Source organism: Bombina bombina, chromosome 5 (assembly GCF_027579735.1).
Source record: "Bombina bombina isolate aBomBom1 chromosome 5, aBomBom1.pri, whole genome shotgun sequence".
Lineage (NCBI taxonomy): Eukaryota > Metazoa > Chordata > Amphibia > Anura > Bombinatoridae > Bombina > Bombina bombina.
In genome coordinates this window covers 923,612,986-923,637,308 of record NC_069503.1, presented here as the reverse complement: position 1 = coordinate 923,637,308, position 24,323 = coordinate 923,612,986, and the positions used below count along the sequence as shown (strand labels likewise).

General features: G+C 38.7%; 1 protein-coding gene across 1 annotated transcript in view; it reads right to left on the bottom strand.

The window, feature by feature from the left end:
• The window catches only part of CSPP1 (centrosome and spindle pole associated protein 1), a 411,029-nt gene that overhangs the window by 199,022 nt on the left and 187,684 nt on the right, over nucleotides 1-24,323 (bottom strand). Inside the window, exon 15 of the mRNA XM_053715098.1 lies at nucleotides 21,327-21,445. Coding sequence (XP_053571073.1) covers nucleotides 21,327-21,445 — 119 coding nt within the window. The remainder of the gene's footprint in view (nucleotides 1-21,326; nucleotides 21,446-24,323) is intronic.

Here is a 24,323-nt window from a genome sequence, read left to right as displayed (position 1 = left end):
AAATATGGGTGTGTGAGGTTTTGACCAATGAGTAAGTATAGAATAATGGCGGCCATTTATAACATGGGCAAGGTTATATTTTTAGTAGTTCTTTAGTGTGGTTTAAAATAATATACAGATCTAAGGTTGTGGCGGCCATCTTTAAATGAGATCATAGTGGCCATCTTTGAAATGGGCAAAGTGACATATGTGTGGGCAGTTTACTGAAATACATGGCTGAGAGCAAAGTGTTGGTGGCCATTTTTAAATGAGGTCATTGGGGGCATCTTTGAAATGGGCAAAGTGACATTAGTGTGGGCAGTGTACTAAAAGACATGGCTAAGAGCAAAGTGTTAACAGCCATCTTTAAAGTGGGCGAAACGTTATACTAAACTAAAATTGAAATGTAGAGTGGAAGAGAAGAATATAAAGAATATATATAAATCATAACATTCAGACGTGTCCGCAATTATGTGGATCGGATCCATCATTAAGAATATATATAAAAATAGATATATAGCTAGAGAAAGATATTTCTGAAAGAGTATGTTATGATTTAAAGCTGAAATATCAGATATAGAAAACACCCTATATTTAACAAAAATATATACTAAATTCATCTAGGGTGGTTTAGATAGATCCATGTATTACGGGCACTTTTTAGACCTAGCCTGAAAGGTGAGACACACTTTTACAAATTATACTGAGCCTTTCATTATAAGTAGAGCATAACACTATGCTATACTTGTACATAAAAAATGTTTTTAAAACGTCCAAAACTTTCAAAGAAAAATTAGATAATTTATATGCTAAGATAAATATATTCAAAGATGGAGTGATATCCAAAAAAAACCAAGAAGTTAAATAGAGATTTGACGTCAAGTAAAGAGAATCTCCAAACTGAAGGTCAAACACAGTCAATGAGTGAAATATCTGACCCTGTGCAAACTGCAATATTCCTTATACCAATATATCTATCAATAAGACATACAACAAACAACGTCCAGCTTACATAACGGACCAGAAAGGGAACTATCGCTATTCCTCCTACAGGGGGAGGAACAATACTATGAGATATCAAGAAAGACACTATAGATACGAGACTCAACGTCATCCATACCAATGCCAAAAGATCTCGGGACCAAGATCATGCGTATTTCCACAACTCCAGACACCATGACAATAATTACAACAACTATTACAACACGTATCCGTCTAACAGAGAGAAGGAAGGTCCCGATCAATATCAGCAATGGTACCAACCTAAAAACCCAAGACCATTCCTAAATGATCACGATAATTATCGAAATTCTGACATACATCAACTCAAGAATCACAGACCCGCTTCGAATAATCAAGATCAATATAAAAGAAATACTCAGTATAAACAGAATGAACAAAATTGGAGTCAAGAGAAACCTTCGATCTATAATCCTAACCGAAGACAAGAGGGCACTCCAAGGTAGCATCATTCAAACTGAAGGCATGACTACAAGAAAGCCCCCAACAGATTTCTACCTATTGCCAGTGTTAATAATAGTACCAATCATCTATCTGCAGACCGATATGAACAACATCTCTGTCCCCTTCAGAAGCTCTTCCTCTTTTTTAGGAGAAAGCCCGAACACAAGCCGCAATGTTCAGACATCCAAAAGAAAAGGCAGCCTACTAGAAGATATGGAAACACCAAAAAGACACAGAGGAGGAAATAGAATAAAGAAAACGACTGCTGAGAGAGGTGCCTGTACAAATCAAGACACTATAGTTGAAGACCAAGTGTCGAACACAATTCCGAAAGAGGCATCTATATCTACGTATAAGCCTCCAAACAAGCTTAAAGGGATCTTCAACTTGAGCAAAATTGACCTCACTGAAGAAGACAAAGAAGTCCTAAGTTTGGGTTTGTCCTTTGCTCCAACTGCTAAACTGGATAAGTTTAAAACTTACCTAAGTGTAAAGAATCTTACAAGGAAACTTACTCTTAAACGATACTTTCTGAAGTCACCATTAGAAAACACCATATCCAGGACCTCCCCAAACAATGGAACAACATATGTTCATACCAATTTACGACTGAAGTCCATTTTTTATCCACTAACAAGCAAAGGACCGACTATTGAAAACTTCGAGAGATTGGTATGTAACGACATTAAGAAATTAAGTAGAGATAGTCGTTGAAAGCGAAATCTCAGCAGGAAACAACTGGACACGATAAGAACTTTAGAATGCAACAAAGACATAGTCTTCAAACATGCTGATAAGGGAGGAGGACTAGTAGTCCTTAATAAGGAAGACTACATCAATGAATCTTTGAGAATCTTACAAGATCGAAATACCTACAAGTGACCCCACAGACAAATTGTCAGGGTGCCAGGAATCAGACAGACGAGAAGTGCAAAAATAATCACACCTTTATTAATAGCAAAAAATAATAAAAAGTCCACAAGTCAAATAACAAGCCAGGAATCAAAACCAGAGCTGGTAGTCAGACGAGCCGAGTCAGGAGCCACAGCGAATAATCAGACGAGCCGAGTCAGGAGCCAAAGCGAGTAGTCAGACGAGCCGGAATCAGGAACAAGGAGGACAGCAGAGTCAGGAACAAGCCAGGGATCGGGAACCAGGAGGGACGTAAGACAGTCAGGTAATACACAGGAGCTCTCACAAACAGGTCTGAGACAACGCAAGGGCAAGGCATACTGAACAGAGGCCCTTTAAATAATAAGTGATGACATCACAATTCTGAGACTGCATCCTGTCTCACACAGATGATGTACACCAGTCTGGCCATAAAAGGAAGTGCAGGAAATGAGCAGCATCACACAGTATGCACCAAAGTCAACAAGAGAGGTGAGTAAAATGGCTGCCAGCAGCACATGGCAAGCAAAGCAGGGAAAAAACCCTGACACAAATATAGGAAAGATTTGGATAGGCTACTATCAGAAGCCAAATCTATGGACATTTTAAACTAAAAAGAATATAATTACCTTGCTATAAGTCATCCAAGAATTCTGGTCTTCTATGAACTTCCAAGGATACATAAGACCCTAAAGAACCCTCCCAGAAGACCTATTATTTCAGGGATAGGGTCTTTCATCAGCAATCTTTCCAAATACATAGACCAACATCTTCAAAAACTTGTGAGAAAATTACCATCTTTCCTAAGAGACTCCACGGAGGTGCTAAATACCCTCAGTAAGATCAAGTGGGAAGATAATTTAATTTGGGTCACTTGTGACGTGACGTCTTTATACACCAGTATCCCCCATTCAGAAGGTATAGAAACTGTTGGTTATTTCTTAGACAAAGATTCAAACATACCATCATCACAGAAAGACTTCATTCTAGAAGGGATAGAGTACATACTAACCCATAATTATTTTCATTCTGAAGGGAAGTATTACAACTATGCGGTACCGCGATGGGGACAAAGTTCGCACCCAGCTATGCCAATCTCTATATGGGCAGATGGGAGTCCATATTTTGTGACTCCTGCCCAGCCAGTGCGGACTTGGCCCTCTATTGCAGGTACATAGACAATATCCTAATGCTATGGAAAGGGAGTATTGAAGATCTTGAACATACCCTTAAAGTGATGAACAAGAACATCTACAACCTACAATTCACATATCAATATTCTAAACACCAGGTCAATTTCCTGGATTTGAGCATAGATTCCTCCAAAGGAACAATTAACACATCTACCTATTTCAAGCCGGACGACTGCACAAACTATCTACACCAAACCAGCTGCCATCATCAGAATTGGATTGAAAACATACCAAAGGGCCAGTTGATGAGGGTAAGGAAGAACTGCTCCCAAAAAGAAGAATGGTTGAAACAGTCCCAGATTTTATTGAAGAGGTTTGAGGAAAGAGATTACAATATGGACAAGATCAAAAAAACAAAGTGGACAAAATTGATCGAAATAACCTCCTCAACTATAACATCAAAGCCAAACACAGGCATTATGGACATTCCATTTACTACTGAATATAGTCAGAATAAATACAGAATTGAAAGGATCATTAGGAGACACTGGAACTGGAACGTGTTGAAAGAAGACAATGTCATTGGTGAAACACTTAGCGAAAGACCACATTTCATATATACAAAGACACTAAACTTGAAAACCATTCTAGCCCCCAGTGTATGTGAGAAAAACCCTGACACAATGAGAGGCATACAAGGCACCAACCTTAATGGTTTTTTCCCTTGCCACACATGCAAAGCATGTAAGCATGGTGCTAGGACCCAAAACGTACAGTCACATGTCACAAAAGAAAAGTTCAAAATCCAGCAGATGATCCGCTGTAAGGACAAAGGTATTATTTACCTACTAGAATGTTCCTGTGGCCTGCAGTATATGGGTCAGTCCTGCAGGCCCTTAAGAGATCGAATCAGAGAACATATCCTGAAGATAGAAGGCAATAAAGATGAAGTATCTTTATATAAACACTTCCGAGATAAACATAAAGGTGATATTAAGGCTCTCAAATATACAGAGTTACAAAAAGTAAAAAAAAAAATGGAGGAGGAGGAGACTTCGAGAAAATTCTTCTATTAAATGAATATAAATGGATCTTCGAACTAGACTGTCTGTACCCTAAGGGTCTAAATGCAGACTTTGAAGTGGCACATCTTCTGTAACACTCAATTCAAGTATAAAAAACACTATATTGCAATTGACCATCAGCATAGAGGCAGTCTTCTCATTTTTTTTTTATTCTATTACTAGAACCATCCCTATGGGAAGCAGTTCACTTAGGTTTATTATACTCTCCTTTCTTATAAGCACCATCAAATGCTCTATCACTTCAGAAAGTACGCCTATACACCTTGCAAGCATTAGGCTAGACAGCTATATATATTCTTCTTCTACATATTTCTATAATGTATTTTATTTGGATCTTTAATCAAGTATGGTTAATATGTTTATCCATATGTTTATTTATTCTAAATACATATTTGTATATTATTTCTATATTATATTTATGCTTGTCTGCAAACACATATCTCCAATGTATTTATTTTATGCAATTAGCTTATGTATTTATTTCATTTATCATTTTTTATGTACAAGTATAGAATAGTGTTATGATCTACTTATAATGAAAAGCTCGGTTTAATTTGTAAAAGTGTGTCTCACCTTTCATGCTAGGTCTAAAAAGTGTCCTAGTATTTCGGGGCTGGACTGTACTGTGAAGTCAGGATCAGACTGATATGCTTCAGGAAAGTTCTTCTCTGTGAAAGGCACATGTTGAGCAAAAAGAGGCTGCTTCTTTGGTGGTGACTAGCCATAGAACAAGCTATTATGCTATTGTTCGTTCTCATGTTGAGCGCTTCTCTCTTTTTATTTATGCAAATTATGACACTTAGGGAAATCTCCCTAAGTGTAATGCGGGAATCCAGACGTGGACCCGTTGCTCAGTGTGCCAAGAGGGATATGGCTGCACCTCACTGACGAGGCCCACAATAGGCCGAAACGTACGTCTGGGTTTTGCTGTTTCTCTCGTTCAGAGAGGGATTGCCTGGTATTTCGGGGCTGGACTGTACTGTGAAGTCAGGATCAGACTGATATGCTTCAGGAAAGTTCTTCTCTGTGAAAGGCACATGTTGAGCAAAAAGAGGCTGCTTCTTGGGTGGTAACTAGCCATAGAACAAGCTATTATTCTTTCTCAGGTTGAGCGCTTCTCTATTTTTATTTATAGGTCAAAAAAGTGCCATACTACATGGATTTACCTAAACCACCCTAGATGAATGTAGTATATATATATTTTTTGTTAAATATAGGGTGTTTTCTATATCTGATATTTCAGCGGTAAGTCATAACATCCTCTTTCAGAAATATCTTTCTCTAGCTATATATCTATATTTTTATATATATTGTTAATGATAGATCGATCCACATAATTGCGGACACATGTCTGAATGTTAGGAATTATATATATTCTTTATATTCTTCTCTTCCACTCTACATTTCAATTTTAGTTTAGTATAACTTTTCGCCCACTTTAAAGATGGCTGCTAACACTTTGCTCTTAGCCATGTCTTTTAGTACACTGCCCACACTAATGTCACTTTGCCCATTTCAAAGATGGCCGCAATGAACTCATTTAAAAATGGCCACCAACACTTTGCTCTCAGCCATGTATTTCAGTAAACTGCTCACACATATGTCACTTTGCCCATTTCAAAGATGGCCACTATGATCTCATTTAAAGATGGCTGCCACAAAGTTAGATCTGTATATTATTTTAAACCACACTAAAGAACTACTAAAAATATAACCTTGCCCATATTATAAATGGCCGCCATTATTCTATACTTACTCATTGGTCAAAACCTCACACACCCATATTTCTGAGGGCGGCAAAATTTGTCACCTCCCCTTGGTTCTGATAGGCTAAACTAGCCTTTAAATACTTCAAAGATACACGCTGGTATAGTCTTGATAACGGCCCCTCCAGGCCGAAACGCGTAGACAGACCCCCATTCGATATACCAGCCTGACATACGGTAAGCACATTTCCAATTACGAGCTTTGTCCTAGTAGCAGACTTCTGGTTGTATTTCTTGTTTCCTTTTAGGTCTCCGGATCCAAATTACCCTTGACTCTCTACTACAGATCAGCCTTCAGCATTTGGATTTGTTCAGAACTTTTTGTTCTCTCCATTTGGCATTTTTATATTTTTTTATTGTTGCATTTGCATTTTTATAATACATTTTTTTCATTTTTTACACTCCGAGTCATGTTTTTTGCTGCAGCAATTACCACGTTTTAATACATGTTATAATACATTCATATGTTATCGCATTTTTACTATGCTCTGTTATATTACTGTACGCTATTACATTCTACTACATCAATATGTTCATATGAGATATATCGTACTCTTTCTGCATTTTACCCAATAAAGGGTTAAGAGTTAACTATTGTATAACTAGTTGTATGTTTATCAGATATCTGCCAAGACTGATATTCTGAATTATTCAATATTAGATCAAGAGACATTACACTCTTTTAGATATTACACCTTATTATTTTTTCGACTTTATATTCTCATCTCAGCTCCTATTAGCCACTATTTCCTATAACATTATATTTCTTATAACATTGTATTTCTTATAACATTATCGGCTAGATTACGAGTTTTTCATTTTGAGCTGTGCGGTGCTAACGAGCAGTTTATTCTCACCGCTCACTTACAGACAGCGCTGATATTACGGGTTTTTACAAACCAGACAAAAAGTGAGCGTTGAGCAAAATTTTGCTCCTTACCACACTCCAATACCAGTGCTGCTTACGTTAGCGGTGAAAAATCAACAGGGGTGGGGGGGGGGGCGGCTGAAAAAAAAAGTCTAACACCTGCCAAAAAGCAGCGTAAAGCAATCAGCCAAGTCTAACACCTGCCAAAAAGCAGCGTAAAGCAATCAGCCAATAGGATTGAGCTGGCATTCTATTGGCTGATTGGAACAGCCAATAGAATGCCAGCTCAATCCTATTGGCTGATTGCATCAGCCAATAGGATTTTTCCTACCTTAATTCCGATTGGCTGATAGAATTCTATCAGCCAATCGGAATCTAAGGGACGTCATTTTGGATGACGTCACTTAAAGGAACCTTCATTCTTCAGTCGCCGTGGAAAGAGGAGGATGCTCCGCGTCAAATGTCTTGAAGATGGACCCGCTCCGCGCCAGATGGATGAAGATAGAAGATGCCGTCTGGATGAAGACTTCTGCCCGTCTGGAGAACCACTTCTGCCGGATTCGTTGAGGACTTCGGCCCGGTTGAGTGAGGACTTCGGCCCGGTTGGGTGAAGACTTCTCCCGGTAAGGTGATCGTCAAGGGGTTAGTGTTAGGTTTTTTTTAATGGGGTATTGGGTGGGTTTTAGAGTAGGGTTGGTTGTGTGGGTGGTGGGTTTTAATGTTGGGGGGGATTTGTAATTTTTTTTTTACAGATTAAAGAGCTGATTACTTTGGGGCAATGCCCCGCAAAAGGCCCTTTTAAGGGCTATTTGTAATTTAGTGTAGAGTAGGGCTTTTTTATTTTGAGGGGGCTTTTTTATTTTCTTAGGGGGATTAGATTAGGTGTAATTAGTTTAAAAATCTTGTAATTTGTTTATTATTTTCTGTAAATTAGTGTTTGTGTTTTTTTTTGTACTTTAGATAATTTTATTTAATTGTATTTAGTTTAGGGAATTAATTTAATTATAGTGTAGTGTTAGGTGTAATTGTAACTTAGGTTAGGTTTTATTTTACAGGTCAATTTGTTTTTATTTTAGCTAGGTAGTTTATTAAATAGTTAATAACTATTTAGTAACTATTCTACCTAGTTAAAATAAATACAAACTTACCTGTAAAATAAAAATAAAGACTAAGCTAGATACAATGTAACTATTAGTTATATTGTAGCTAGCTTAGGGTTTATTTTATAGGTAAGTATTTAGTTTTAAATAGGAATTATTTAATGATAGGAATTTTATTTAGATTTATTTAAATTATATTTAAGTTAGGGGGGGTTATGGTTAGACTTAGATTTAGGGGTTAATAACTTTAGTATAGTGGTGGCGACATTGGGGGCGGCAGATTAGGGGTTAATAAATGTAGGTAGGTGTCGGCGATGTTAGGGGTTGGCAGATTAGGGGTTGATAATATTTAACTAATGTTTGTGAGGTGGGAGTGCAGCGGTTTAGGGGTTAATATATTTATTATAGTGGCGGCGATGTCCGGTTTGGCAGATTAGGGGTTAAAAAATGTATTTTAGTGTTTGCGATGTGGGGGGGAGGGGGGCCTCGATTTAGGGGTTAATAGGTAGTTTATGTGTGTTAGTGTACTTTTTAGCACTTTAGTTAAGAGTTTTATGCTACGGCGTTGTAGTGTAAAACTCTTAACTACTGACTTTAAAATGCGGTACCAGTCTTAACAGGAGAGGGTGTACCGCTCACTTTTTGGCAGACTCGTAATACCGGCGCTATGCAAGTCCCATTGAAAATATAGGATATGCAATTGACGTAAGTGGATTTGCGGTATTTCTAAGTCTGGCCAAAAAAGTGAGCAGTACACCTGTACCTTCAAGACTCGTAATACCAGTGGGCGTTAAAAAGCAGCATTGGTACCAGCCAATGCTGCTTTTTAAGCCTAACGCAAGACTCGTAATCTAGCCGTATGTTTGTTAGTACATGCAGTGCTCTACAATAGACAGTATTGCATTTTTAACATTGCTACAAAGTAGCCCTAAGGCACTCTTTTTCTTTTCTTTTTATATATGTTACTTTTTTATATACAAGTAGCTATAATGTTTTGACATTTATTTCACACCACTTATTATTTCTAGCACACTGTGCACGATTGCACACAGTGGAGCCTTTATGATTTATTTCTCTATTGTTTATTATTTTTTTTAAATAATTTAGCACCTTCTGTTGATTTGTGTATACGTTTCTCAAGCACCTTCTTTTGCTTATAATTGAATATAACAGTTATAATTGAATATAACTGATATAATTTGCGCATCCTGTAACTACACATGGTCAGACATCAGGTACTGTATGCATGTTCTATATAAAGTTACACTTGCATATATAATACATTTCTACACCGCACTTAATCCACTCTTCTTATGAAGACGGTGCTCCTACTTTGCACTTTGTATATTTATATTAGGAACAATTGTGTTGCGCTATCGTTCACCTCCAGTGAGCCTGTGTGGTCTTGTCACGAGGCGCAAGACACTATAATTCTTTGTCAAGGATCTCACTAGGAGCAACATTCTACAACTCAGGGGATTGGCAGATAAATCCGCATTTTACCTGGGGAGGGCTGTGGATCACACAATGACACACTGCAGACCAGTGGAAAAGTAGATAAATCTGCATTTCACCAAGAGTGGGCCTCCGCCCATCGGATTATCTTTGATACTTCTATCATCGCTAAGGAACTCCTTGTTCCCCCCTGATGATTGATATACGCCACAGTCGTGATATTCTCTGACTGGAATCTGATGAAGCCAACTGAGGCCACGCCTGAAGCACATTGAATATTGCTTTCAGTTCCAAAATATTGATTGGAAGTAGAGACTCCACCTGAGTCCAAACACCCTGAGCCTTCAGGGAATTCCAGACTGCACCCCAGCCCAGTAGACTGGCGTCCATTGTCACTATCACCCGCGAGGGTCTGCAGAAACAAGTCCCCTGGGACAGATGATCCGGCGACAACCACCAAAGAAGAGAGTCTCTGGTCTCTTGATCCAGATTTATCTGAGGAGATAAATTCGCATAGTCCCCATTCCACTGTCTGAGCATGCACAGCTGCAGTGGTCTGAGATGAAAGCGAGCAAACGGAATGATGTCCATTGCCGCTACCATTAATCCAATGACCTTCATACACTGAGCCACTGATGGCCGAGGAATGGACTTTAGTGCTCGGCAAGTATTTAGAATCTTTAATTTTCTGACCTCCGTCAGAAATATTTTCATGTCTACCGAGTCTATCAGAGTTCCCAAGAAGGGAACCCTTGTCTGTGGAACTAGTGAACTCTTTTCTATGTTTACCTTCCAACTGTGAGTTCTTAGGAAAGACAACACTATGTCCGTGTGAGATTTTGTCAGATGATAAATTGACGCCTGGATTAAAATATCGTCCAGATAAGGCGCCACTGCTATGCCCCGCGGTCTGAGAAACACCCGAAGGGACCCTAGAACCTTTGTGAATATCCTGGGTGCTGTGGCCAACCCGAAGGGAAGAGCCACGAACTGATAATGTTTGTCCAGGAAGGCAAACCTTAGGAACTGATGATGATCCTTGTGAATAGGGGATATGAAGGTATACATCCTTCAAGTCCACGGTAGTCATATATTGACCCTCCTGGATCATTGGTAAAAGTGTTCGTATAGTCTCCATCTTGAACGATGGGACTCTGAGAAACTTGTTTAGACACTTGAGATCTAGAATGGGTCTGAAAGTTCCCTCTTTTTTGGGAACCACAAAAAGATTTGAGTAAAACCCCTACTCCCATGGTAGAGAGGTCTTTTACACAGCGTAAGAACGCCTCTCTTTTTATCTGGTCTACAGATAATCGTGAAAGATGAAACCTCCCTCTTGGGAGAAAATCCTTGAATTCCAGTTAATACCCGTGGGTCACGATTTCCAGCGCCCAGGGGTCCTGAACATCTCTTGCCCAAGCCTGAGCAAAGAAAGAAAGTCTGCCCGCTACTAGATCTGGTCCCGGATCGGGGGCCGCCCCTTCATGCTGTCTTTGTAACAGCAGCAGGCTTCTTGGAATGTTTACCTTTATTCCAAGCCTGGTTGGGTCTCCAGACTGACTTGGATTGAGCAAAATTCCCTTCCTGCTTTGTGGAGGAAGAGGAAGCAGAGGGTCCTCCTTTAAAGTTTCGAAAGAAACGAAAATTATTTTGTTTACCCCTCATCTTAACCGACTTATCCTGAGGTAGGGCATGGCCTTTACCTCCAGTAATGACAGAAATTATTTCCTTCAATTCAGGTCCGAACAGGGTCTTACCCTTAAAAGGAATAGCTAAAAGCTTAGATTTTGATGACACATCAGCAGACCAAGATTTGAGACATAACGCTCTACGCGCTAAAATGGCAAAACCTGCATTTTTCGCCGCTAATTTAGCAATTTGAAAAGCGGCATCTGTAATAAAAGAATTAGCTAGCTTGAAAGCCTTAATTCTATCCAAAATGTCATCTAATGGAGTCTCAACCTTCAGAGACTCTTCTAGAGCATCAAACCAAAAGGCTGCTGCATTACTAACTGGAACAATGCAAGCCGTAGGTTGTAAAAGAAAACCCTGATGAATAAATAATTTCTTTAGAAGACCCTCTAACTTTTTATCCATAGGGTCTTTGAAAGCACAACTGTCCTCAATAGGTATAATTGTACGCTTAGCCAGGGTAGATATAGCGCCTTCCACCTTAGGGACCGTTTGCCAAGAGTCCCAAATGGTGTCTGATATGGGAAACATTTTCTTAAAATTAGGAGGGGGAGAGAACGGTATGCCTGGTCTATCCCATTCCTTTTTTACAATTTCCGAAATTCTTTTAGGAACCGGAAAAACATCAGTGTAAGTAGATATTACTTCTAGATATCTAGATATTACCTCTAGATATTTGTCCATCTTACACAATTTCTCTGGTGGTATCACAATAGGGTCACAATCATCCAGAGTCGCTAAAACCCCCCGAAGTAACAGGCGGAGGTGTTCCAGCTTAAATTTAAAGGACATGATGTCCGAATCTGTCTGGGGTAACACATTCCCTGAGTCTGAAAGTTCTCCCTCAGGCAGCAATTCCCTAACCCAAACTCAGAACACTGTGAGGGTACATCGGAAATAGCCAATAAAGCATCAGAGGATTCAGTATTCACATTAATACCTGACCTACTGCGTTTACCCCGTAACACTGGTAATTTAGATAATACCTCTGTAAGGGTAGTTGACATAACTGCAGCCATCTCCTGCAGAGTAAAAGAATTAGACGCACTAGAGGTACTTGGCGTCGCTTGTGTGGGCGTTAAAGGTTGTGACACTTGGGGAGAATTGGATGGCATATCCTGGTTCTCTTCAGATTGAGAATCATCTTAGGCACACTTTCTTGACCTAAAATATGCTTTTTACAATGAAAGGCCCTTTCAGTACAAGAGGTACACAATGTAAGAGGGGGTCCCACAATGGCTTCTAAACACATAGAACAATGAGATTCCTCAATGTCAGACATGTTGAACCGACTAGTAATAACCACAATAGTCGTTAAACAAATTTTCCAAAACTTCTTCAAAACGTTAATTTAGTCTTTAAAATTAACTACACATAATTAATGGCTCCAAAAATTATTGCACCCCAAGAGTAAGGGGAGAAATTAACCTCTAAACGGTATTTATAGCCACAAATATGTTAGATTTGAAAAATATACCCCCTGCACCTTGCCACAGCTCTGCCGTGGCGCCTACCTGCCCCCAGGGTACTTCAAAATGACTCAACAACGATCCGGTTAACAGAACACCAGTCTAGGCTCAACCGGAGCTAATGCCTGCTGCCTTCTCAGCCAGAGTAAAGTGCGCGTCTGAGCGCGTGAAAATAAGCCCCGCCCATCATGTCCGATGATCTATAGGCCTGAACAACCGCACGGTGAAGCGGTTTAGAGTATAAGCCATGTGGAATTGTTTAACCCCTAAGTACACCCCCAATACGGTCACACTGTTTATTTTGCACAATAAAAAAACTTTAAGCATATTCCTGCCTCTCCCAGTGTCTCTTTATAATGCTGTGAGGCCCATTATAATGCTTGGCCCAATATGTCAATAAATTAAGCACAGGTTTCTCAGTAATACCCCTTTGTTTTACAGGTCTACTGCTTACTCCCTTCCCTTGCAGGGAAATAAATGTCAGCCAGTTCTGATATACCAAGTCTCCTCAGAAATAAAGGGCTGCACATACCTCAATGCTGCTTGTAGCATGAAACCGTTCTCCACACTGAAGATATCTCTTATATTACCTTCAGAAGCTCTGTGGGAACCAACATGGATCTTAGTTACATCTGCTAAGATCATCAACCTCAGGGCAGAAATCTTCTTCCATATCCCCCTGAGGAAAATAGTACTCACCGGTACCATTTAAAAAATAAAAAACTTCTTGATTGAAGAAACTAAAACTAACACCTCACTTTACCTCTTCCTAGTATAACACTGGCAAAGAGAATGACTGGAAGTGGAGGGAAGGGAGGAGCTATATATATAGCTCTGTTGTGGTGCTCTTTGCCACTTCCTGTTAGCAGGAGGATAATATCCCACAAGGATGAAATCCGTGGACTCATCGTATCTTGTAGAAGAAAACAGATATGCTATGTACTAATCCTATGTTAGGTGTGATCAATGGCCAGTCTAGAAAGTACCAGAAAATGTTCCTGGGTCCGTATTAGCAAAAGGAAGCATATAAGATACTCCTGGGCCACAAACAGGACATCATTTCATGATTTCTCTTCTTGAAAAGTAAATGTGTGGCACAATAAAAAAGTCGAACGTGATTCATCTACACACACCTATAAAAAGACATTGCACACAAAATGCTACTAAAATGCTGCATAATACAAATATAACACACCATAAAATACGTCTGAAGCTTAAATGAGAGTAAACTTAAAATTAAAGGGGTAAAAAGGGCAAAATGAAAATGTGCATGAATGAATTTCAATTATTAATTGAAATATTTTTGCAATATTCTTCCATTAGCAAAAATGCCTCTAATAAAACATATCACTGTTTCTTTCTGCGGTACATGCACCAGTTTTCAAACACTACACCATATCAGAAAGTCAGCAGTGGCGTATATGACACAATTTAAAATAATTTTCTAATTTACTTCAATTACCAAATTGGTTTAATTCTTTTAGCATCCTATGTTGAAAAGCATGCATAGGGAGGCTCAGTAGCAGCAATGCACTACTCTGAGCTAGGTGCCGATTGGTGGCTGCTCATATATGCCTCTTGTCATTTGCTAACATAATGTGTTCAGCTAGCTCCCAGCAGTGCACTGCTGTCACTTCAAAAAACATAATTTATGTAAGAACTTACCTGATAAATTCATTTCTTTCATATTAGAAAGAGTCCATGAGCTAGTGACGTATGGGATATACATTCCTACCAGGAAGGGCAAAGTTTCCCAAACCTCAAAATGCCTATAAATACACCCCCCACCACACCCACAATTCAGTTTAACGAATAGCCAAGAAGTGGGGTGATAAGAAAGGAGCGAAAGCATCAAAAATAAGGAATTGGAATAATTGTGCTTCATACAAAAAAGTCATAACCACCACAAAAAAAGGGTGGGCCTCATGGACTCTTGCTAATATGAAAGAAATGAATTTATCAGGTAAGTTCTTACATAAATTATGTTTTCTTTCATGTAATTAGCAAGAGTCCATGAGCTAGTGACGTATGGGATAGCAGATACCCAAGATGTGGAACTTCCACGCAAGAGTCACTAGAGAGGGAGGGATAAAATAAAGACAGCCAATTCCGCTGAAAAAGATCCACAACCCAAATCAAAAAAATGAAATAATAAGCGGAAGAATCAAACTGAAACAGCTGCCTGAAGTACTTTTCTACCAAAAACTGCTTCAGAAGAAGAGAAAACATCAAAATGGTAAAATTTAGTAAAAGTATGCAAAGAAGACCAAGTTGCTGCTTTGCAAATCTGATCAACAGAAGCTTAATTCCTAAAAGCCCAGGAAGTAGAAACTGACCTAGTAGAATGAGCCGTAATCCTTTGAGGCGGGGACTTACCCGACTCCACATAAGCATCAAGAGTCAAAGACTTTAACCAAGATGCCAAAGAAATGGCAGAAGCCTTCTGACCTTTCCTGGAACCAGAAAAGATAACAAATAGACTTCTGAAACCTTTAGTAGCTTCAACATAATATTTCAAAGCTCTAACCACATCCAAAGAATGTAAAGATCTCTCCAGAGAATTCTTAGGATTAGGACACAATGAAGCGACAACAATTTCTCTACTAATATTGTTAGAATTCACAACTTTAGGTAAAAATTTAAATGAAGTCCGCAACACCGCCTTATCCTGATGAAAAATCAGAAAAGGAGATTCACAAGAAAGAGCAGATAACTCAGAAACTCTTCTAGCAGAAGAGATGGCCAAAAGGAACAAAACTTTCCAAGAAAGTAATTTAATACCCAGAGAATGCATAGGTTCAAACGGAGGAGCCTGTAAAGCCCTCAGAACCAAATTAAGACTCCAAGGAGGAGAGATTGACTTAATGACAGGCTTGATACAAACCAAAGCCTGTACAAAACAATGAATATCAGGAAGATTAGCAATCTTTCTGTGAAAAAGAACAGAAAGAGCAGAGATTTGTCCTTTCAAGGAACTTGCAGACAAACCCTTATCCAAACCATCCTGAAGAAACTGTAAAATTCTAAGAATTCTAAAAGAATGCCAAGAGAATTTATGAGAAGAACACCAAGAAATGTAAGTCTTCCAGACTCGGTAATAAATCTTCCTAGATACAGATGTACGAGCCTGCAACATAGTATTAATCACTGAGTCAGAGAAACCTCTATGAGTAAGAATCAAGCGTTCAATCTCCATACCTTCAAATTTAATGATTTGAGATCCTGATGGAAAAATGGGCCTTGAGATAGAAGGTCTGGCCTTAACAGAAGTGTCCAAGGTTGGCAACTGGCCATCCGAACAAGATCCGCATACCAAAACCTGTGAGGCCATGCTGGAGCCACCAGCAGTACAAACGAACGCTCCATTAGGATTTTGGAAATCACTTTTGGAAGAAGAACTAGAGGCGGAAAGATATAAGCAGGTTGATAATTCCAAGGAAGCGACAACGCGTCCACTGCTTCCGCCTGAGGATCCCTGGATCTGGACAGATACCTGGGAAGTTTCTTGTTTAGATGAGAGGCCATCAGATCTATTTCTGGAAGTCCCCACATTTGAACAATCTGAAGAAATACCTCTGAGTGAAGAGACCATTCGCAAAGGATGTAGCGTCTGGCGACTGAGATAATCCACTTCCCAATTGTCTATACCTGGGATGTGAACCGCAGAGATTAGACAAGAGCTGGATTCCGCCCATACAAGTATCCGAGATACTTCTTTCATAGCCTGAGGACTGTGAGTCCCTCCTTGATGATTGACATACACCACGGTTGTGACATTGTCTGTCTGAAAACAAATAAACGATTCTCTCTTCAGAAGAGGCCAGAACTGAAGAGCTCTGAAAATCACACTGATTTCCAAAATGTTGATTGGTAATCTCGCCTCCTGAGATTTCCAAACCCCCTGCACTGTCAGAGATCCCCATACAGCTCCCCAACCTGAAAGACTCGCATCTGTTGAGATCACAGTCCAGGTTGGACGAACATAAGAGGCCCCTTGAATTAAACGATGGTGATCCAACCACCTAGTCAGAGAAGGAAGATCGAACTTTGGGATTTAAGGATATTAACTGTGATATCTTTGTATAATCCCTGCACCATTGGTTCAGCATACAAAGCTGACGAGGTCTCATGTGAAAACGAGCAAAAGGGATCGCGTCCGATGCAGCAGTCATGAGAACTAGAATTTCCATGCACAAAGCTACCGAAGGGAACGATTGAGACTGAAGGATTCGACAAGCTGAAACTAATTTCAGACGTCTCTTTTCTGTTAGAGACAAAGTCATGGACACTGAATCTATTTGGAAACCCAAAAAGGTTACCTTTGTCTGAGGAATCAAGGAACTCTTTGGTAAATTGATCCTCCAACCATGTCTTTGAAGAAACAACACAAGTTGATTTGTATGAGATTCTGCAACATGTAAAGACTGAGCAAGTACCAAGATATCGTCCAAATAAGGAAATACCGCAATACCCTGTTCTCTGATTACAGAGAGAAGGGCACTGAGAACCTTTGAAAAGATCCTTGGAGCTGTTGCTAGGCCAAACGGAAGAGCAACAAACTGGTAATGCTTGTCTAGAAAAGAGAATCTCAGGAACTGATGGTGATCTGGATGAATTGGAATATGAAGATATGCATCCTGTAAGTCTATTGTAGACATATAATGCCCTTGCTGAACAAAAGGCAGAATAGTCCTTATAGTCACCATTTTGAATGTAGGTATTCTTACATAACGATTCAATATTTTTAGATCCAGAACTGGTCTGAAGGAATTCTCCTTCTTTGGTACAATGAATAGATTTGAGTAAAACCCCAGACCCTTTTCCAGAACTGGAACTGGCATATAATTACCCCAGCTGACTCTAGGTCTGAAACACATTTCAGAAACGCCTGAGCCTTTACTGGGTTTACTGGGATGCGTGAGAGAAAAAATCTTCTCACAGGCGGCCTTACCTTGAAACCTATTCTGTACCCTTGTGAAACAATGTTCTGAATCCAAAAACTGTGAATCGAATTGATCCAAACATCTTTGAAAAATCGTAACCTGCCCCCTACCAGCTGTGCTGGAATGAGGGCCGCACCTTCATGCGGATTTAGGAGCTGGTTTTGACTTTCGAAAAGGCTTGGATTTATTCCAGACTGGAGAAGGTTTCCAAACGGAAACTGTTCCTTTAGGGCAGAGCTTTCCAAACTTTTCATGTTGGTGACACACTTTTTAGACCTACATAATTTTGCGACACAGTAATTCAGTTGGAGTAGCAAACAGGAGGTTAAACTAACTTGTTTTAAGAGATACGGACACAAACATAAATTATATAATAATGAAATTTACAAGTAACAGTAAGTATGTGCAAGAATTAAACAAAAAGTTTAATAACACCAATAGCTACTTACTATTTTAATGGGATGTATGAGGTTGATGGGATGAACACAGTTTCTGAATATTTGGTGGAATATTAGATAAAGACACTCGCATTTCATCATCAAGCATGTTTAAGCGTCCACTTCCTATCCATATATCAAGAGCAGGAGCAGCAATGCACTACTGGGAGCTAGTTGCAAAAAAAAACCCCAATGACTTCAGCTCAGCGTTTAAGCTGCCGCCCTCAGAGCTCGGTGAGTCAGATTGACTACTGCCCGCGCTGCATACACACTGCTGTCCCACTCACTGACTATACATGCAGTCACGAGCCAATTAAGGAGAATACACGTGCAGTCAGGAGCCAATGGGAATAGTTTCAGTTCCCACTGAGCTGCGCCAATAGGTTAAGATGATCTGTGACCCACTAGGTATCAATCACGTGTCAACCATGTGATATGCGTAGCAGGCACGCAGAAAGTCAGAAACCAAAAAAAAAAAAAATGTGTGCTGAAGCAGGGACACACCTACACACTGCTGCCGACACACTAGTGTGTCCCGACACACAGTTTGGAAAGCACTGCTTTAGGGGAAGGGTCAGGCTTTTGTTCCTTATTCTGACGAAAGGAACGAAAACGATTAGCAGCGCTATATTTACCTTTAGATTTTTTGTCCTGAGGAAAAAAGGCTCCCTTACCCCCAGTAACAGTTGAAATTATTGAATCCAACTGTGAACCATATAATTTATTACCTTGGAAAGAAAGAGAAAGCAATGTTGACTTAGAAGTCATATCTGCATTCCAAGATTTAAGCCATAAAGCTCTTCTAGCTAAAATAGCTAAAGACATGTACCTGACATCAATTCTAATGATATAAAAAATGGCATCACAAACAAAGTTATTAGCATGTTGAAGAAGTTTAACAATGCTATAAGCATTATGGTCTGACACTTGTTGCGCTAAAGCCTCCAACCAAAAAGTGGAAGCTGCAGCAACATCAGCCAAAGAAATAGCAGGCCTAAGAAGATTACCTGAACATAAATATGCCTTCCTTAGAAAGGATTTAAGCTTCCTATCTAAAGGATCCTTAAACAAAGTACTATCTGCCGTAGGAATAGTAGTACGTTTAGCAAGAGTAGAAATAGCCCCATCAACTTTGGGGATTTTCTCCCAAAACTCTAATCTGTCAGATGGCAAAGGGTACAATTTTTTAAACCTTGGTGAAGGAGTAAATGAAGTACCCAGACTATTCCATTCCCTAGAAATTACTTCTGAAATAGCATCAGGAACTGGAAAAACTTCTGGAATAACTACATGAGGTTTAAAAACTGAATTTAAACGCTTATTAGTTTTAATATCAAGAGGACTAGACTCCTCCATATCTAATGCAATCAACACTTCTTTAAGTAAAGAACGAATAAACTCCATCAATATCTGAGGCAGAATCTTCTGAACCAGAGAGATCCTCATCAGAAATGGATAAGTCAGAATGATGGCGGTCATTTAAAAATTCATCTGAAATATGAGAAGTTTAAAAGACCTTTTACGTTTTACTGGAAGGAGGAATAACAGACAGAGCCTTCCTAATAGAATTAGAAACAAATTATCTTACATTAACAGGAACATCCTAAACATTAGATGTTGAAGGAACAACAACAGGTAATGGATTATTACTAATGGAGACATTATCTGCGTTAGAAAGTTTATCATGACAACTAACACAAACTACAGCCGGAGGAACAGTTACCAAAAGTTTACAACAAATGCACTTAGCTTTGGTAGAACCAACATCAGGCAGCGTCTTTCCAGAAGTAGATTCTGATCCAGGGTCAGGTTGTGACATCTTGCAATATGTAATAGAAAAAACAACATATAAAGCAAAATTATCAAATTCCTTAAATGACAGTTTCAGGAATGGGAAAAAATGCAAAACAAACAAGCCTCTAGCAACCAGAAGCAACAAAAAAATGAGACTGAAATAATGTGAAAAAACTGGCGCCAAGTATGACGCCCACTTTTTTTGGCGCCAAGTATGACGCCCACATTTTTGGCGCAAAAAAACGTCTGTAACACACATGCGTCAAAAATGACGCAACCACGTGAAAACTTCCGGCGTCAACTATGGCGCCGGAAATGACAAAATTTTGCGTCAAAAAAGGTCGCGCCAAAAATTACGCTATAAATTGAAGCATTTTCTGCCCCCGCGAGCCTAACAGCCCGCAAGGAAAAAAGTCAATTTGAAATTTTCAAGGTAAGAAAAATATTTATTCATATGCATTTTCCCAAAAAATTAAACTGACAGTCTAAAAGAAGGAATACTGATTATCCTGAATCAAGGCAAATATAAGTTTAAAACATATATTTAGAACTTTACATATAAAGTGCCCAACCATAGCTTTGAGTGTCATAAATAGAAATAAGATTTACTTACCCCAAGACACTCATCTACATATAGTAGATAGCCAAACCAGTACTGAAACGAGAATCAGTAGAGGTAATGGTATATAAGAGTATATCGTCGATCTGAAAAGGGAGGTAGGAGAAGAAATCTCTACGACCGATAACAGAGAACCTATTAAATAGATCCCCTAGAGGAAGACCATGGTATTCAAATAGGCAATACTCTCTTCACATCCCTCTGACATTCACTGCACTCTGAGAGGAAAACCGGGCTTCAGCCTGCTGCGAAGCGCATATCAACGTAGAAATCTAGCACAAACTTACTTCACCACCTCCATGGGAGGCAACGTTTGTAAAACTGAATTGTGGGTGTGGTGAGGGGTGTATTTATAGGCATTTTGAGGTTTGGGAAACTTTGCCCCTCCTGTTAGGAATGTATATCCCATACGTCACTAGCTCATGGACTCTTGCTAATTACATGAAAGAAAAGGATAACAAGAGAATGAAGCAAATTTGATAATAGAAATACATTATAAAGTTGTTTAAAATGTTATGCTTTATCTTAATCATAATAGTAAATGTTGGGTCTTATGTCCCTTTAAACTAAATGAGCCTTGTGGTTTTTGCCACAACAGTGTATGTTTCTATGCAACAGTGGAGTTACTTACAATACGCAAGGTTTGGATCCAGTGGATTCCTCACACCGTAATAGTAATAAGCATCATCATAAGGTGTTCGATAGTTATCTGCGAGTACTGGTGGCTGAGGTGGAGGAACTGCAGCAATTCTGTATAAAACACAGAAAGACATCAGATCACTCATGGTTCATTTTACACAGGTACTTATACAAATAAAATACATCAGAATCTGCTTGTGGTGTATGAACCTTGAAAGCAAAGAAACAATTTGTACAACAAAGATAACATCTAGTCAATGGAATATACTTTTGTCTAAATAATATAACAGTATTACTGAAAATAATTATTTTAGAGACAAGGAGATTTTCTTTTAAACTTCAATTCATAAGGAATCACGGCAAGTCATTGAAAAACAAAGTCCTTGTACTACATAGTTTGGCACCAATAAAAACATTATTTATTTGCAATCTTTAAAAACAGTAAGAACATGCAACCCTTAAGTGTTTCACGTTATACTCTTAGACTTGGACACAAATGTAATTTTAAAGTGGCATCAGCCAATCGGAAAGAGAATGGTAAATCACATTAATTGAACTTGCATTTGATACCTTCATTGCTGTCATGACGATTGGCTTCAAAATATAAAATGCCATAATACATAAAATTTAAAAACAAGTTAAAAAAAAATTTTGAATAGCCATTTAAGACCACAATAATTGATATATCATATTATCTGACAAAATGGAAAACATTTCTTAAATGTGATTTAAATAAAAACATTTAATATGACAATATTAAATTGTTAATGGACTTTGCACTTCCAATATATAAGCATGTTGAGAAAAACAAAATTATATTATATGGTATATACAAAGGAAATTAAACCCTCACAGTGCTTAATACACAAATATCCATTTTTATATGATTCGTTCATGCACTATTAACTCTACAGTAAATCACCTTGGACCTAGGACTTTTAGGATTTCAAGTGGATTTTTTATATGCAAGATTGATACGTCATAATAATTGAGGGTTCTTTAGTGAGTGCAACTTTTAGTCCGTGTTGTTTCTGCTCTTTTTATGTGACACTGCTGCCATCTACTTGATAAAACATGGGAGTGACGTAGCCATCTGTTTAAAGTTCAAGCTCCCATAGGAGACAAGAATGAACGTCAGTCGGTGAAGACTACGGATCCAGTGTGACTACAGTTCTACCCCTTGTTGGCCTAATACTCACCTCATTCGATTGAGGTTACTTTGTGTAAGTAGATTGATTGCCCAGGTTGGGATTCTCCATATCTACAACGTTTGTGTATTTTCATTTAATAAGGACTTCCTATAGATATTAACTTGTATATATATGCTCTTTTTATATGTCACATACAGTATATGTACTAACTTTTGCATTTATATCCTACTGGTTGATTATAAGCATACATTTAGTACAAATTGTTTTTCTATCACTGTGAGGGTTTGATTTTCTTTGTATATACCATTTGTTTAAGAGGAGTAAGTAGTGAGGGTTCACTAGCTCCTCTTCTTTGTATACCTACCTGCTTATCCTATTAACACTAATCTTGCTAGCGCCTCCCAGGCTGTCTCTTGACAGAGATACAAGTCTTGGTTGTATTTATATATATATATATATATATATATATATATATATATATATATATATATCCTATAATATAAAAGGCCAAGTGTGTTTGTCCGAAGCTGTAGAGACTGCGCAAGGACAAATACACCTGGCCTTCTACAAACTAACCTGTCCGCCGCTGAAAACTGTAGGCATGATGGGGGAGGGTCCGGCCGAGCATGACGGGGGCGGGGGCAGCGGGCATGGCCATGAGAGAGCAAAAGAGAGGGGAAGAGAGAACAAAAGGGGGGAGAGAGAACAAAAGAGAGGGGGAGAAAGAGTGCAAAAGAGAGGGGAGAGAGAGCAAAAGAGAGGGGAGAGAGAGCAAAAGAGAGGGGGAGAGAGAGAGAGCAAAAGAGAGTGGTGAGAGAGCGCAAAAGAGGGGGGGAGAGACAATAAATATAAATATAGAGTGTTGAATCTGGCTGCTCATCCTTAAAGACTTTTTTATGCAAACCACTTACGACTGAAGTGGACTCTTTTATCATAGTGTGGGACGACGGTCCTTTTAGTGTGATGCTGTATTGATACCTCATACAAACTGAGGTCTCGTTTGTGAGTATCATTCTTGTGCTGTAAATAAATTCGTACTACTTTTAAAACAGTATTATGCTATGTGCCGTGTTTGTTCCCTTTACATAACACGTTGGAGTTATCAAAGATACCCAGACCGGTTGCGGACAACAACATTGGAGAACCCGATAAACTTCAAGGGACAACGCTTAGGATCATAAGCACGCTACTTGAGAATCAGTGCTGGGACCTGACACATTAACAACGCCCGTTCCTTACCTCATTTGATTGAGGTCACCTATTGTGAGTAGCCTGTGAAACCATTTTGGGGATTGCTGTAATTTCACGTTTGCAAGGCTGAACGTTCACTTTCTGAAGATAGAACAACCCTGCTTGTTATAGACTCGACCAACATATTAGAGAACTAAAGATTCTCTCTTTATTATCCACACAATATTGAAACAACAATAGCTAATATTTGATTAGACGGATCATTTTCCTAGTGTATATATACATTGTAGCGATGTACAATGTTTAGGAATCATTGTTTAAATACATTTACGCAATTATATTTGTTACATAAGGTGTACCGTAATAGTACACTATATTTTGTGAGATTAGCGCTGTGAAGTGAACAACTCTTTACTTTACTCATATATATATATATATATATATATATATATATATATATATATATATATATATATATATATACAGGGAGTGCAGAATTATTAGGCAAGTTGTATTTTTGAGGATTAATTTTATTATTGAACAACAACCATGTTCTCAATGAACCCAAAAAACTCATTAATATCAAAGCTGAATAGTTTTGGTAGTAGTTTTTAGTTTGTTTTTAGTTATAGCTATTTTAGGGGGAT